The 15,328-nt window shown below is 41.5% G+C and overlaps 1 protein-coding gene across 2 annotated transcripts; it reads right to left on the bottom strand.

Moving 5' to 3' along the window:
- Nucleotides 1-248: 248 nt before the first annotated feature.
- cbx1a (chromobox homolog 1a (HP1 beta homolog Drosophila)) lies at nt 249-8,505 on the bottom strand (the record flags this gene model as incomplete). 2 transcript variants are annotated; one of them, XM_080855908.1, is made up of 6 exons in its annotated part: nt 8,352-8,505; nt 5,704-5,800; nt 4,367-4,610; nt 2,791-2,968; nt 1,320-1,414; nt 249-393 (listed from the first exon to the last, which is right to left on the bottom strand). In XM_080855908.1, the coding sequence occupies exons 2-6, from the start codon at nt 5,744-5,746 to the stop codon at nt 249-251; spliced, it is 705 nt and encodes a 234-aa protein (XP_080712034.1). In that variant the 5' UTR covers nt 5,747-5,800; nt 8,352-8,505. The 2 variants fall into 2 exon arrangements, with proteins under 2 accessions (XP_080712034.1, XP_080712035.1); XM_080855909.1 differs by lacking the exon at nt 8,352-8,505 and having other exon boundaries at nt 5,704-5,860.
- Nucleotides 8,506-15,328: the final 6,823 nt, after the last annotated feature.

Here is a 15,328-nt window from a genome sequence, read left to right as displayed (position 1 = left end):
AAAAAATTGCTGAGAAGCCTCTTGGTCACACCCTCCCTCTTCTTTCACCAATCTATTCTCCAAACCGCTCACCCAAGATCAGTCTGCTCACACAACCACATCGGCTTCAAAAAAGTCCAGGATTTTTCAGCAGCAAAATAAGGGAAATGGAAAGAAAACTGAGCTAAAAACAGCCAATCCTCAGACCTCATCTGTCGTAAACCCTTCCCCAACTCTCCCCACCCACCCTCTCTTCCACTACCCTTCGGTTAGTTTTTGTCGTCCTTCTTCTCCTCCTCTTCGGTGGGGTAGGAGTGCCATGTCAGACGCTCCTCGTAGAAGGAGATGACGACCTGCGGACACTTCACATTTGCCTCCTTTGCTGGCACCAGATCTGCCTCATCAGAGTTTTTCCTGAGTGGAAAAAAATTAAATGTGCCTAACTTTCCTAGTTAAACATGAACAGTGAGGACATTACTTCTACACAGGGGGGCTAAGGCCGAATCTTGATTCTTCCCCTTGCCCCTTTTGCTTTGTCTTTGTCTTAACCCTAGCACTTGCAAGTGTAAGGGCCAAGGGCTGAAAACGTTCCACTATGAAATGAGACGCCACTCAGTTTCGGGTACGTCATGCGTGACTGTATGAGCTATGAAACTAGCGATTTAAAAAAAGTTTCAATGAAGACCATGGTTGCAAATATATATGTATACAACTGTGTAGAGCACGAAACAAGACTGTCCTAATTTTTAAATTAATTATAAGCCAAAAATACTTACATGTAGTGTATGTAGCATCTAGGCAAGCTACCATATAAGCCAATGGAGTGGTGGTATACGCGCTAATTGTAACCTAAAACTACCGTTTGAAAGCTTCAGTTAAGACCTACAATACTATGCATCGTTCGTGTAGCACATTTCAGATCAAACCGAGTCATTATAAACATATAAAAAGTTGTGTAGATAGCTTTATTCATGTAAAATATTCCTCGCTTCAAGCAGCCATGCTTTTTTGAAAATTGCCGAGCTGGTTTCGCTGTGTGCTCTGGGATAGCCCTTGGAGGAGCAAGGTAGCTCTCCGATCATCTTAATTTTAAGGGGTATAAAGCCCTCAATCTTATCCCTTAATCTTGATCAAATTGGGTATTGAGACACCACTAGCTCTCACATGAACGCGCAATTTCAAGGGTAAGGGGGAAGATAAGGGGTAAGGGGAAGTATTGAGATTGGGCCTTAGTCCACTGAACCTTTCGCGGCTAAAATCAAACCACAGTGAAGCGTTTAAAGCAACTGTTTTTAATATACTGTGTAGAGGGATATGAACAGTGCATCCAGGCTACCCACCATTTCATGAGGAACATGAGCTCTCCGCTGGAGTCTGTGGCACCAATGATGCGCTCTGGGTCCAGTCCTCTGGCAAAACCTCTCGGCTTCTCTGCCTAAAACAGTACAATAGAGAGGTTTGGAAAATGCACACAAATGAAGAGGTTTTCATGATGCACTCATGTCTGTTAAAACAAGTTTATAGTGTTCTTCCATATGAATGTGGTGGTTCATTTTGACAAGACAAAATTATTAAGCAGTCTTACAAATCTAGACAACTGACTCCCAGACAATCAGGAGTCGTTTATTAACTGGAAGGTTGCTAGTTCGATTCCCCACTACTCCTTACCAAGTGTGTAAGTGTCCTTGAACCCCTAAACTGCTCCTGATGTATAAATGCAATTTCCCTGTAAGTCGCTTTGGATAAAAACGTCTGTTAAATGAGTAAATGTAAATTTAGAAAACATAAGGATGTTTGTGGCTTCCAAGTTATGTGCAAATGTATATGAATGAAGTATAGTCATGTCCTTGTGATGTGGGCGGCAGTCAGATCATGGTTTAATTGCAATCTGAAGTATCTGCCATAGTTTTGTTATTTGAATAGAGTTTTGATATTAGTTCTGCGTATTAATCAGCTTCCAGGGGGCGTCTGCACTATTCAGCTGCAAACAGCCAACTAAAGACTTGCTTGTGCCAAAGGTCATGGCCTTAAGACACAGAACAATAACATTGGATTGGTTGGTGGAAATGGAGTTAATGGCATTTCACCAACCATTGAGAGATATTTGGTACTCTAAGACTTGCTTGCTCTTCCTCTTGCTATACTCTCTTTCGCTTCTTCTCTCTTTATTTCACCTTTATATCTCCCCATCCCATCTCTTCATCTTCTCCACTCATTCTGGTTGGGGTTCCTTTCTCTACAGTTGATGCCTTTGTGGTTTATCAAGTTTAGCTGCATTTCGTCTATCTTGTCACAAAACATTTAGCACGACACATTCGGGCGCAGTTTTGAGCACAGCACAGTTTAGGTTCAAATGGCAATGCAAATAAGCGTGGTGCAGTCAACAGTGGTAATGTAAAAAAGCCATTATTAATACACTTAATAGACTATGAAGGCTTAGCCATTCACACGCTTAAAGGTCATTTGGTTTGGAAGATGTTCTTTTATGAGCCAAGTGAGCCTACAAACACCATCTTGGACAAGGGCACAATAATGAGAGTTCACTGTGCAGTCTGGCAAGGGGTGGTTGATGTTCTAGCTCAACAGCCAATCAAATTACACCCCTCCCAACTGTAACTGAATGGAGAAACTGAAATATAGACCTGAAATATAGATCTGTCCTGGCATCTGCTTCCCGAAAGCATTGTTGGATAACTACAAGCAAAGAGACCAGAGCAGGTAGTTTTGAAAATGCACTCTCTACATTGCCACAGTGGTTGCTAAACAACTGTTTCAGGAAGGGAACCCCTAGGTGGAAGCTGGGATTCTCACCTCGTCTTTCCTCTTCTTGGGCTTGCTCTCTTCTCCGGCTACGTCGCTGTCGGACTCGCCTGTTTTCCTCTTGCCACCCTCCTTCTTCTCCTCGTGCGCAGACTTCTGGGACTGCAGGAACTCGGCAATGAGGTCTGGACAGTCCAGGTTGTCCTCAGGTTCCCACGTGTTGTCTTCACTAAGGGGACATTGAAATGCTCAGGACAGGACACGACACCCCGACATACAGCAGCACATCACACATTCCGACCCGAAATACCACTGGATAAAATGTAATGTTTAAAAATAAAAAACGATTCTCATGTGTGCTTTTAATATCGATACATTCATGACTCGCACCCCTCATTTAAAAAAAAAAATGATCAGCCATTGACCGCTTCATCTTCTGAACACCGTCCGTAACTACTAAAGGGATTTTTTGCATTGCAACACTGCATGTGTACGTAACTGATGATGAAAACACAGGTAGGGAGAGACTGATAGACAGTGAATATGAGGACGTTTTAATTCCAACTGGGGATGAGCATTTCATTCATTTGATAATCGCTGGAAACTTTTCAATATTTGTCTACTCCACCTCCCCCAATGCACCATACCTGTCAAGTCTCACGTTTCATTGTCAACATTTTCCATGCGTTACACTCAATAGCACAGAGTCCAAAAGACCGCAGCACAGAAGAGACTACCATCTCTGTGATGCAACGATGTAATATTCAGCAGGTTGCACCTTCATCCCTCAACAACTTCTTATCTCTATGGAGCAAACATAGACCTGTTCATAAAATGCTGTGCAATTTTAACAATGTGGTCTTGAGTGTGTGTATGTGTGTGTGTAGGGAGGGGGGGGGGGGGGGTCAAGGATTTCAATCACTTCACTGCAGTCAATCACAATCAATCACACAAGGATACACGTTTTGTTGTAAATCCTGACCCATCCTTAACTTCCACCACACTGACTAACACAGTACTCATGCAGGAGGGGCACCAAAACAGCCTAATGACCATCACACACTTACACGAATCTGACCACATGAAATTTCAACTTGCACTCACCAAAACTGGCTGCATATAAGACCATTTTGGTTGCATTCTGGAGCCCTGCTCCAATACCAGAAGATTGTTTAAAGTTGCATGTTTATATATATGCTAGTTGCATGTTCATATACTGTATATGCTAGTAAGAAGTGCTGTAATGGCAGGATGGGACCTTAGAGTAAGAAGCAGCGGATGAGATGCCAGGAAGAGTCCTATTGTTTACTTCAGGAGCACATAGCACCTGGGCAATTGGTTAGACCACCTGTAACGGTTTGACTAAGTTGCCAACCGAATAAAGAATCAGTCTCAAGAAAAACTAACCTTCCAGTGAACTTTGATTACATCGATCTCATTCAAGGGTTCCTCAACGACACAGGTACATTTTTGATGCAAACAGCACTTTGCAAATTCAGAAGGTGTTTTGACTGGATACACAAGGCTCGTGTTCCCCTACTGCTAGTACGGAGAGGGTTTGTGAATATGTCTCTACTAAATGCATCACGTACAAGACTGCACAGATTTGGTTTTGCATACAACTTACTCTGAGAAGCCCTTCCACTTGAGCAGATACTCCACGCGCCCCTTCACCACCCGCCGGTCCAGAACCTTCTCCACCACATATTCCTCCTCCTCCTCCTCTACCACCTCCTCGACCTTCTTCTTGTTCTGCTTCTTTCCCGTGGTGGGCGCCAGCTTGGCTGCCACTGCGGGTGCTGCCACTGCAGGTGCTGCTGCTGCTGCTGCTGCTGCTGCTGCTGCAGGTGGAGGTGCTGCAGGTGCTGGTTCTGTAGGGGGGGGTTGAGGATGGGGGTGAATGGTTTTGGGGTTGTCACTTAAGTGCATGGCTTATTTTTTATTTTTTTTTAAGAGGGAGGGCGATAACTGCTGTAGACTGAGCTCTGAAAGACACAGGCGTGGATGAGGCTACTCTGCCTGCCGGAGGACGCTCGGAGGTCATTACTTTCTGTCTTCTCACAAAGCCAGCTTGATGCTTATTTAGACGAGTGGTTGGACCACAGTAGTGAAAGCCCGCCAAAACCCTTCAGAAACTGGTGTAATTTGCACAATCATTTGTACTGCCTTTGTCAAAGGACTCCAGGGACTTTGAACAGGTGTGTAGGTTAGCAACCGTTAAAACTGAGAAAACAAGCCACTTTCTTTTATTCTGAGAGTAAAATTCAATCTGATATTTTTATTTTTCAAAGGTTACGTTTCACGCCACTGTCAAAGCTGATTGGGCTATGCCGTCACAGGATCATGTGACAATGTTACGTTGATACCAAACAAAGACAAAAGAAAGGGGTAGATTAGTGCCTCACAAAGTTTATTCCACTGATAAGTGGATGAAAAGAAGGGTTTGATACAACGTACTGCACTGGTTACACTGATACACCCCAGCTACCCAAACAAGAGAGACAACACATGTTACAGTTGACTCGCAAAAAATATTTACATTTTACATAGCAGCTGCTCTCCAGTTGGAACTAATCAAGAAGCACTGAAGCAGGTGTGTTAACAGTTAACTTCAACTTCCACCTTGAAGCGGAACCAAAAAGGTTTTTGACACATTCCTGAGACTTCCCCCTTCCAAATATGACAACATTCTAGAACTCTCAGGTGAACAAGGTGGTAGACAAATGAGAAAAAAAGAAAAGCAAAATTCCACTCCACAGATATCCTTTCCAGCACGACTGTTCCTACTTCCCCCCAATGGAAGGGCAAAAACACCCCAAATCCTGACACTGGAACAACGGAGTACACTCTGTCCATGCCCTGTTCACTGAAAAGACTAAGAGACAATAACAGACAAACAAACAAACAGAAAACGTGGTTTCAAGCAAAAATAACAGATTAGCATAGAAGAAAGTAGTGAGACACCTGCACTGGGAGCATCATTAGGTGTGTCTGCAGGCTGGCTCATGCTCGGCTTGAAGGATCACTGGAACCTTCCGGTTCCTTCTCAACGTCAACAGAGCTAAACGACAAAGCGAGAAAGGGATTAGGATGGAGGTTGAAGTAGGGAGGGATAGGGGGATGGGTCTCATAAATCAAGTAGAATTTGGGGGGAGAGGCAGTAAAGAGTGGCATTGATAAGAACAAAAATGGTCTGGACAGGTCAAAAGAAACACCTACACAGGAAGCTCTACAGGCTAATTAACACAGGACATCAAGGCTGATACCAATGCAGCCATTTCAAAACATTTTTCCATCACCAGAGTAAATAAGTAAGGAAACAGTTGTATATTCACAATAAAGCACATGAGCAGAGAGCCTATGATAAAAGTGGCATCATCATTTTGACAAAGATTAACATAATTTCCTTTTACACTCTGGACATACATAGAGTGATTCCTTTCTTTCAATACTATGCAGGGAGAAACAGGCATGCATTAATATATTGTGTACACAAACACTTAAATACATGTAGATTCACACAGATTCATCATTAAAAATACACAGTTCTGCTACATAGAATGGGAGAAGAATCACTTCCCTGGGTCAGGACCACCTTTAACAATCCTCTCCTCTATTAACAGAAGTGACATACATGCTACTGTAATCAGGGTTCTACAGCTGGGACAAAAACAGTGTGCTTTCATATGCAGGAGCCTGGGGCTGGTCTCAGTTTATAGGCAATATAAGGGGGCTGTTCATAAGATTTTGGATGTGCACAGGTGTATAGCCTTTGGGCCACACCGGCAGTCCAAAAAGCCTGTCATGATATAATAACACAATTTCAGTCAAATTGAATAGTTGAGGAATGAATTTAGAGGGCCTGAAAAAAAAAAGATTTAAAAAAAAAAGAACTCTTCATGGTAAAAGACAACAAGGGTCACGCAAAAACATGAACTGCAGTGGAACATGGAAACCTAGCTTTCCTTTGTCATCTCTTCCACACATCACAAGTGAGAGACACTGATTCCATGTGAAACAATTGTTGCCTTCCCCAGGTCTGCTAGCACAAGGCTCTGTCAGAGAAAAGCTCAGGAGTGGGGTGAGGATGGTGAGGTGGGAGAATGCTGCTGTGAGGGATTACTGGAGCATAGAAGATGCCACATGCTGACAATGTTGAACCAATACATTGCAGTTCATTGGTTTAAAAGCACAGAGCAAGAGAGAAAGAGAGAGAAGAAGTGAGAGAGCACATCCAGGTGAAAGATAAAGGAAGGTGGTTGGGAGGGGGGCTGTGAGCTATGTCCTTCAACTGTGAACCTCCTTTTCACTTATGGGGGCAGGGATTTTTACTGAAGCATCTTCTCTTTACCCTGTAGAGGACAGAAAACCAGAAAGATACACCCCCACCAACGCCATCACCACCAACTTCGTGTGATCGCGTGATTACACAAATGGCCTTTTCCTCACTCACCACACAATCAACAAGTAATCACATCGGGAACCATGTGAGGTGAGCGAATTGGTTTTTTTTTTAAAAAGAAAGAAATCACTGTCCGAGGAGGGCGTGACCAAAACAAACCCTTTGAATGAAATACAGCTAGGAAACTAACTGTATTGGGAATGTGACACATAGTTGAAGAGTCAGGATGCAAGAAAAGCAAAACAAAAATATTTTTCACACTAGTTGAATTCTTAAATTCTCTTCATTTTTTTGCTTGTCAGGTCAGTGCACTTGGTTCTAAACTGCAGTCTACATATCAACTAAGTTAATGTGCAAACGAACACAAAAACACAGGGGTAGCTCATAGCTTTCCTTTCACCAAATATATAAGCCTTGTTTTAACTCAACACTATTAATATTTTAGCCGTCTCTGCCAGTGAATTGTAGTTTGTAAATCAAAGCCTTTAAAGTTGCTTGCTACCTAGGATATAGGAATATGCCGACTGCTTGAACGTTCGATATTGACACATACCTACACCTGCCCAACTGTCTTAAACGTTACGGTTAAAGGTAACAAGAAAAAGTTCATAAAAGTCTAATGGCACAAATAACTTCTACACACAAAATTGGCTACAGAAGACAAAATGGTAAGGCCCACCCCCTGTTACAAAACAGCGGTGGAGACTGAGCATATTATTTCTAGCTTGCTAGACATCTGTTGTGAATCTAACATAGGTCTCCATCACCTATTCTCCAGCTATAATCAATATCTCAGTCACGTTTTCAGCGAGGTTTTCACGCTGCATATAATCAGTAAATGACATAAATTTCGGCACCGGTAACGCTGAATCAAATTATGTGGCAAACAGTGCCCGACACAACGTCTCTATTTGCAAGCATTGGTCGTCTCAGTCATGGCTTCCCGCCTCCTCCTCCTCCTCCTCCATGTTGACCTGAATCAGCGCAGCAAACGGTACTCATAGAGCTAGGAAATGCTGCACGAGGAGGCTTGGTCAACATGCTGATAAAGGCAACTGATCTCAGATAGCGAAGTTAAGACCACTAAAATGCATGCACACCTATTTATATCACGTGGTTCGATGATTCGATGTCTACAGCTGCAACCCAAACAAACCTCAACGTTGACTCATTTTGCAAAGCTACCGGGCTGGAATAAAATTGAACTTACCTTTACACAGAAATGACAACAGACACACAGATGCGAAAAGCCTTTTGATCTGACTTTGGGATAGCGTAACTGCTACTTAGTTTGCACTAGCTTTAAGTTGTTATGTGGGAAAAATATAGTAGAACGTTGTGTTACTTTATTACCACGTCCCCTCTTCTTGCAGACAAAAGAGTACCACTACCCTAGCCATCCGCCAACTTGAGCATGCGTCAAATTACGACCACGACAAAGGCATCATGGGAGATCGAGTGAAAGCCAAGATTTGTGTGTTTTGCAGATTCTGCAAGCTGTGAGATGTATTAAACTTATTAAGCCAGTTAACATAAGAAGGCTTGCACTCCTTCGTACTTGCAATTTTGAACAAATATGTTGCTGTTTTGAATTTGAGAGCGATAGACTACTATTTGGCTGTATAGCACTGTTCAGGTTTAGTCAGGCAGACTGTGCTAATCAGAACATTAATGTATATTTTTTCTCTCTGTAATATTGTTGTGCCTGGGTTAGGCCAAGTACAGTTAGTACACTTTTAGCTTTTTACATTACCAAACAAAAACTTAAAACGTTATATTTCACATGATGTTTATTTTGCCTGTCTACTAAAATGTGTTATCTACTACAAGTAGGCCTAGTTTATCATTTCCACAACTGGCTCATAAGGACAAGGAGTAGCCTACTTTTGTTGCAACTGTACAGTTTGAACAGCACCATGGAACAGCTTAAACACTCATCCGTAATGCGGAAAAGCTGCCTACCGATTAATTGCAAAAGTCAGCTGCCGCAACAGATGATTGGCACACTTTAACAAACAAAAAACACCTTACATATTTTTAATAATGCCTGGAATCTTTGTATTCTTCATGCTATTCTTAATTGGCAGAGAGCTACATTTTCACAAATATACAATTTTTTCACATTATCTGAATGTAACTGTTTTGTGTGGTTGGATAGACTGTTATAATGTCAAATACAATTAATGTAATAGCCATTGTACTTGCACTAGATTTAATGGTAGATCACACCCCCTTTTATTGCAGCTAACCAACCAAAGCAAAGCTGTCATATCAGGAAGTGCTATAATTCAAGTAAAGTTTGAGTGAATAGTTGGTTATTGTGTCATATCATCAAGTTTTGCTGTCTCCATAAGCCTCTACCTGATATCCCGAATGACCTAGACTGAGTGAAAACACACTGAACACCAAATCATGGACTGCAGATATCTGACATTAATTCAACAGTAGATTTTATATCTTGCTCCAGGATACTGTACATCAAATCTGTATTTTCTTTTCGCAAATCTGTATGTTCTGTTCCTATTTTCTGTGAAAAATGAACACAAATTACCTATTGAGGTCTAGAAACCTAAAGCAAACATTAAGTAGGGTTATTGTCTGAACTGTCAAAAATTGTTTAAGCGCTAGTTAAAGCAGAAACAAGGAGTTTTGGTCTACTGTGGAGCTAGCTCAAAGAAATGCAAAAATCTTGCATGAAAATTAGAGAAAAACTCGGTATCACGTGGCTCTGGGCCACGCCAAGGGGTCTTGATGGCTGACTGCACTGCGTGAGTGGCTTTTCTTGATTGGCATGCACAGAGACAACCACAGGGGAGAGAGTGAGGGACCCCAGTGCTTAGCAGGGCAAGGGCTGGGCCGAGGGCACCCTTGTATTCTATCAAGAGTAGCTATCCTTGGAAGACCCTTGGCCTGGATTACCTGTCCCTGCGGCGCCCTGGGGATAGCCACCAATACATACTTGTTATGGTTGACCTGTTCTCTAGATTTGCCTTTGCAGTGCCAACAAGTGATCAGACAGAGTGGGTCTTGACAGACCAGTTGCTTACAACAACACGGCACACAGTGTGCCCGGTTTGCGAACCACATAATGCACCAGACTGACATGTGACACAAATACTGTTTCAACGACAGCACAGTTGCCACAGCTTTTCCCTCATGTTTGTGGGGTAATGCCGGACCACAGGATTACATAGGTAGGTGCATAGCCTGTGGCTAGTGTGATTATCTTTACCTCACATGATCATCAAAAATGAATTTGAAGATGATACCAAAACTATTTACTTAATAAATATTAAAGTGGTACATTCCTGCATAATTCTGCTTTCTTTATCCTGTTATAAGATTAAGGTCTATATCTGTTGGACATTGTTGGAAGTGTATTTACTTCAGTACACACCCATATGAGTGCGTAAAATTGACATATCTTCATTTTTAGATAGTGTGTACGATAACAGAGTTATAACACGCATGACTAGCCCCTTTCACTTGCAGTAATATATATATAAAAAAACTTGTATATGACCTACCTTGCATGTTGAAGGGCATTATGCTATTTTAAATTTGAAATGTGCAAGCAATTTCCCTCAGATGTATCATGCAAGTACTGTGCATGACAAGTGTGATTCCTCTGTTTTTTTACAGACCTCTTTCATATGGGCTCACTTCCACACCCACATCCACACCCACATTCTCTCTCTCCGTCCTCCCCCTCGCTCTATCTCTCTCCTCTTTTTCTCATCATCACACAAACACACACACTCACACACAGGGTTGACGCTTCACATAGATGTTGCCTGCAGAATGAATTTGAGTGAGCTGGCATGTGGCCCAGAGCCCGTTTCTGAATTGAGTTTGCAGATGAGGTAAGGCAGTGGGCAGGGAGGGGTAGAGAAGGGGCTCAATGAGGGTGAGGGTAGGGCACAAACAACACGTTCAGCTTCATTAGCAACCTGTCGCCCCTGTGAACAGCAAACCCATTTTTCACCGTCAATTAGAAGTGGGAAGAGAGGTGACTTTGGTAAGGACTTTCTAGAAAGATGCTTTCATTCTGCAGAGTTGACGGCAGGTTAAGAAGTATTCAGTTGTTATCACATTGAGACATGAATTAGCCACATTTTAAGACATCAATTAGGCAATCTGTTTACTTTTTATTTCTAAAGCTCAGTGGCTGCAAAAAAAAAAAAAAAACGATGTACATTCTTCTATCTCTTCAATTGTCAGCTAATTAACTTTAAAAAAAGTTTTATTTACAATTTACCGTCTTTACTGGAGTTTATTCTTTTCTCTTTTCAGTGGACTGCATGTAATATGTCTTCGAAAAAGAGCTGCAATAGGTAAACACTGTAAAACACATTTGCTCCTTACGAGAGCCAGTACAATGGCTCTCGCAATGTTTCATGCTATATTTGATGCAGTCAGTACACTGTTTTATAATTGGACATTGTCTATCATGATGACGAATGATTGGATATGGCACTTTACGAAGGCCTTTAATTGAAACATTACCTAGCTCTATATAAAATTCCCAAAATGTCTAATGTCAACGTGAACACTCATCAATATCTAACCCAACAACTGTGATTCATGGGAAACAATACTATGCTAGCTGCTGATCTTTGGTCAAATTGTATAACAAGGCATCGACAATGCCCAATCATTTCTTTAAAATTAAGGGAATATGAAAATGCTTCTAGAATACAAAGTGAGAAAAACAGAAAGATGGAGACAAAAAGACATGAGATACTGCCAAGAGAAGTGTGTTAGTGTGTGTCCAAGAAGTATAGAAAAAAAAAGATAAATAGATAGAAAGTGAAAAAGGATAAATAGTTGGAAAGTGAAAATAGATGAGGGGGCTAACAGAGAAAGGGATAGAAAGAGAGATGGAGGACAGACGGAGAAAACTGGGGTAATGTAGAGGAAAGAAGCATGATCGGAAAACTCTGGAAGAACAATGGAGGTGTGCTAACAATATTTATCTTCTGTCTCTGCAGCATGATTGAGCAAATTACCCCATTACTCATACAAAACCACCAGCACTGTCTGTCTGCAGAGAGAGAAGAAGGGAGAGAGACATACAAAACCACCAGCACTGTCTGTCTGCAGAGAGAGAAAAAGGGAGAGAGACATACAAAATCACCAGTACTGTCTGTCTGCAGAGAGAGAAGAAGGGAGAGAGACATACAAAACCACCAGCACTGTCTGTCTGCAGAGAGAGAAGAAGGGAGAGAGACATACAAAACCACCAGCACTGTCTGTCTGCAGAGAGAGAAGAAGGGAGAGAGACATACAAAACCACCAGCACTGTCTGTCTGCAGAGAGAGAAGAAGGGAGAGAGAGAGGGGGAAGGTGAGAGAGGGAGGATGACTGAGAGAGAGAGCATGGGTGAAGGAGACACAATAAGAAATAGAGATAGAATGAGGGAGAGAGAGAGAAGATGGAGAAAGAGAGCATAGTGTGTGTGTGTTTGTGTGTGTGTGTGTGTGTGTGTGTGCTTGTGTGTGTGTGTGTGTGTGTGTGTGAGAGAGAGAGAGTGTGAAAGAGATACAGAGAGACAGAGAGAAAAGGGTGGAGGGCAAGAAGGAGGAAGGGACAGTAACTGAGTTGACTTTCCAGTTCAGAGTCCCTGGGCAGAGGGAGCCTATCCAGTGTGTTTAAAAAGTCACGTATCTCACATCTCACTCCAACATGGGGGCTCTCCAGTTCACACAAGGAAAACATGGACCCAAAACATGCATTATGGCAAACTACATCCAGCAGAAAAATCTGTGTATGAAAAAGGTTCTTTCAGGTGATGCCTCATAGCCCATCTAGCCAGTACTATGTGAAGAATTGTGCATAAAGACAGATACACACATGCTGGCCTCTTGTGGTGGCCTGAAAGGATCATATGTGCCACCTTGTCTTATAATGTTTGTCTTAACCCTTTCGTGCATGGTGTCCACATGCATGGACAGTTCATTAAACTTCAACATTTTGTTTCGCATTATCATAGTAATATTCTCCAAACCACATAGGGGCAGTGACAGTAGACTCAGAGCAATATAATAACAATATGTATAATCTTGTATTTGGAATGTTAACTGTGTAATGACATCATTAAGTCAAGATGGCTGACGGTGCTGAACATGTGCTGAATACTCCAGGCATGTCTGTTAAAAACTTCTACCCAAGAAGGCCAAATCAGTCCCAAAAAAACATTAGCATGTAGAGGAAAGTGTGTTGAACAAATCTGTGTTAAAAAAAATGAAATTTGATGTAAAATATAGTTTGTACACCCTAAAAACCAACTGTCCACGTATGTGGACGTCATGCATCAGAGGTATCGGATGGTATTAAATCCCATTATAAAATTATTATAATTTTTTTTTTAATTGTTTTTTTTTTATTTGAATTTCAAGTTTAGGTTCATTTTGAGTAAGAAAATCAATCCCAAAAAAATCTAGACCACTTTTTTCATAATTCATGCATGAAAGGGTGGACTCTCTTATTAAGGTGCACTCTCTTAAGTAATACATAATCTTGTCTCCCATAAGTACACATTCATAAAGGTTACTGATCGTGATCTGAAATAACTCCAGCCACAATTTAAAGCTTGACATGTACTGATTTTAAAAACACATTCTAAGTACAATGTATCTAAGGGACAGAGTTGGGCTGAATGTGGCTCTTTGAAGGGGTTGTGAAATAGCCTAATGTTGCTTTCTCATGAATGTCCCTGTGATATGTATCCTCTTAACTTGATTTTCTTTGGGTTAGTCTTATCGGAAAACGGGATATAGTGGTGCAGAATCTGAAGCGATTGGATCAGACTTGAACCGGTTGGCATCAACACTACTCACCTCTACCACCCTTCCGATTATCAACATTCAATACTTCTGATATTATATCAAAATCAAATCCTTTAATAAGCAGACTGATGAGCCACGAGATCTGGGCCCCCACCCTCTTGCCCATAGTGGGCAACCTGACTTTACAAAAACTGAGATTGAGATAATATATGAACACCTGCATCCTATTACAGGGGTAAGCTTGCTTAAGGTGTGTGAAGATGAATAACAAATATACTTCATTCCTCATTTTGTAGGTCATTTACAAGCATATAAAGAGTAGGGAAGAGCATTTTTCTGGAATTACTGTAAATCCCGATATGCATTGATGATACATATATGATATATTTTGGTGCCTTCTTTCTGGAGCTTTACTGCATTTTTTACATTCTTTGGAATCTAAAATGTAAATAAATGCATCAGGTCTTGAACACAGAAAGAAAAGATGGTTCTAATAACCATGCCTTTGGTATAACATCATCAATAAGCCTGTACTTTTAGTGTTTTTAGTCAAGATAAGCCAACTATGCCTATACTATGATACTACTACTACTAAACATAGTATTGATTTATTCACATTTGGAGGACATTTCATTTGAGGAACAGTTAGCAGCAACCTTAAGCTGGAGTGTTTTAGGTGTTTCAACCGTGACGCTGATATTGAGGGCAGACATTTCCACTGAGGAAGGGAGCTGGGAAAGCTGTGGCAAAGTGAGATGAACCAGGTAAAGCAAGCTAAATCAAAGCAAATACGTACAGTACTGTGCAAAAGTTTTAGGCAGGTGTGAAAAAATGCTATGAACTAAGAATGCTTTGAAAAATGTAAACAATAAATGTTTATTTTTTATCCATTTACATGGTAAGACTGAGCACAGCAACAAGACACAACGTAGTTATACTGCATCAGCAGGGTCTCTCCCAGACAAAGATTTCAAAGCAGACAGGGGTTTCAAAATTTGCAGTTCCAGCTCTTTTGAAGAAGACGTTGAGGATCATAGACGCAGTGTTCAGCCAAGGAAACTTAATGCAGCTGATGAAAAACACATCAAGCTTATTTACCTTCGAAATCGGAAGATTTCAAGCAGTGGCATCAGCTCAGAACTGGCAGAAACCAGTGGTACCCAGGTACAGACATTTACTGTCCAGGGAAGTCTGGCCAGAAGTGGTCTTCATGGAAGAGTTGCAGCCAAAAAGCTCTACCCCGACAAGGAAACAAGGCCAAGTGACTGAACTAAGCACGTAAACATAGAAACTAGGGTGCAGAAACATGGCAGAAGGTGCTCTGGACTGATGAGTCAAAATTAGAAATATTTGGCTGTAGAAGAAGGCAGTTTGTTCGCTGGAGGCTGGAGAGAGGTAC

Source organism: Sprattus sprattus (genome assembly GCF_963457725.1).
Source record: "Sprattus sprattus genome assembly, chromosome: 18".
Classification (NCBI taxonomy): Eukaryota; Metazoa; Chordata; class Actinopteri; order Clupeiformes; family Clupeidae; genus Sprattus; species Sprattus sprattus.
Note: the sequence above shows the minus strand (reverse complement) of the source record. Positions and strands in the feature narration are given on the sequence as shown.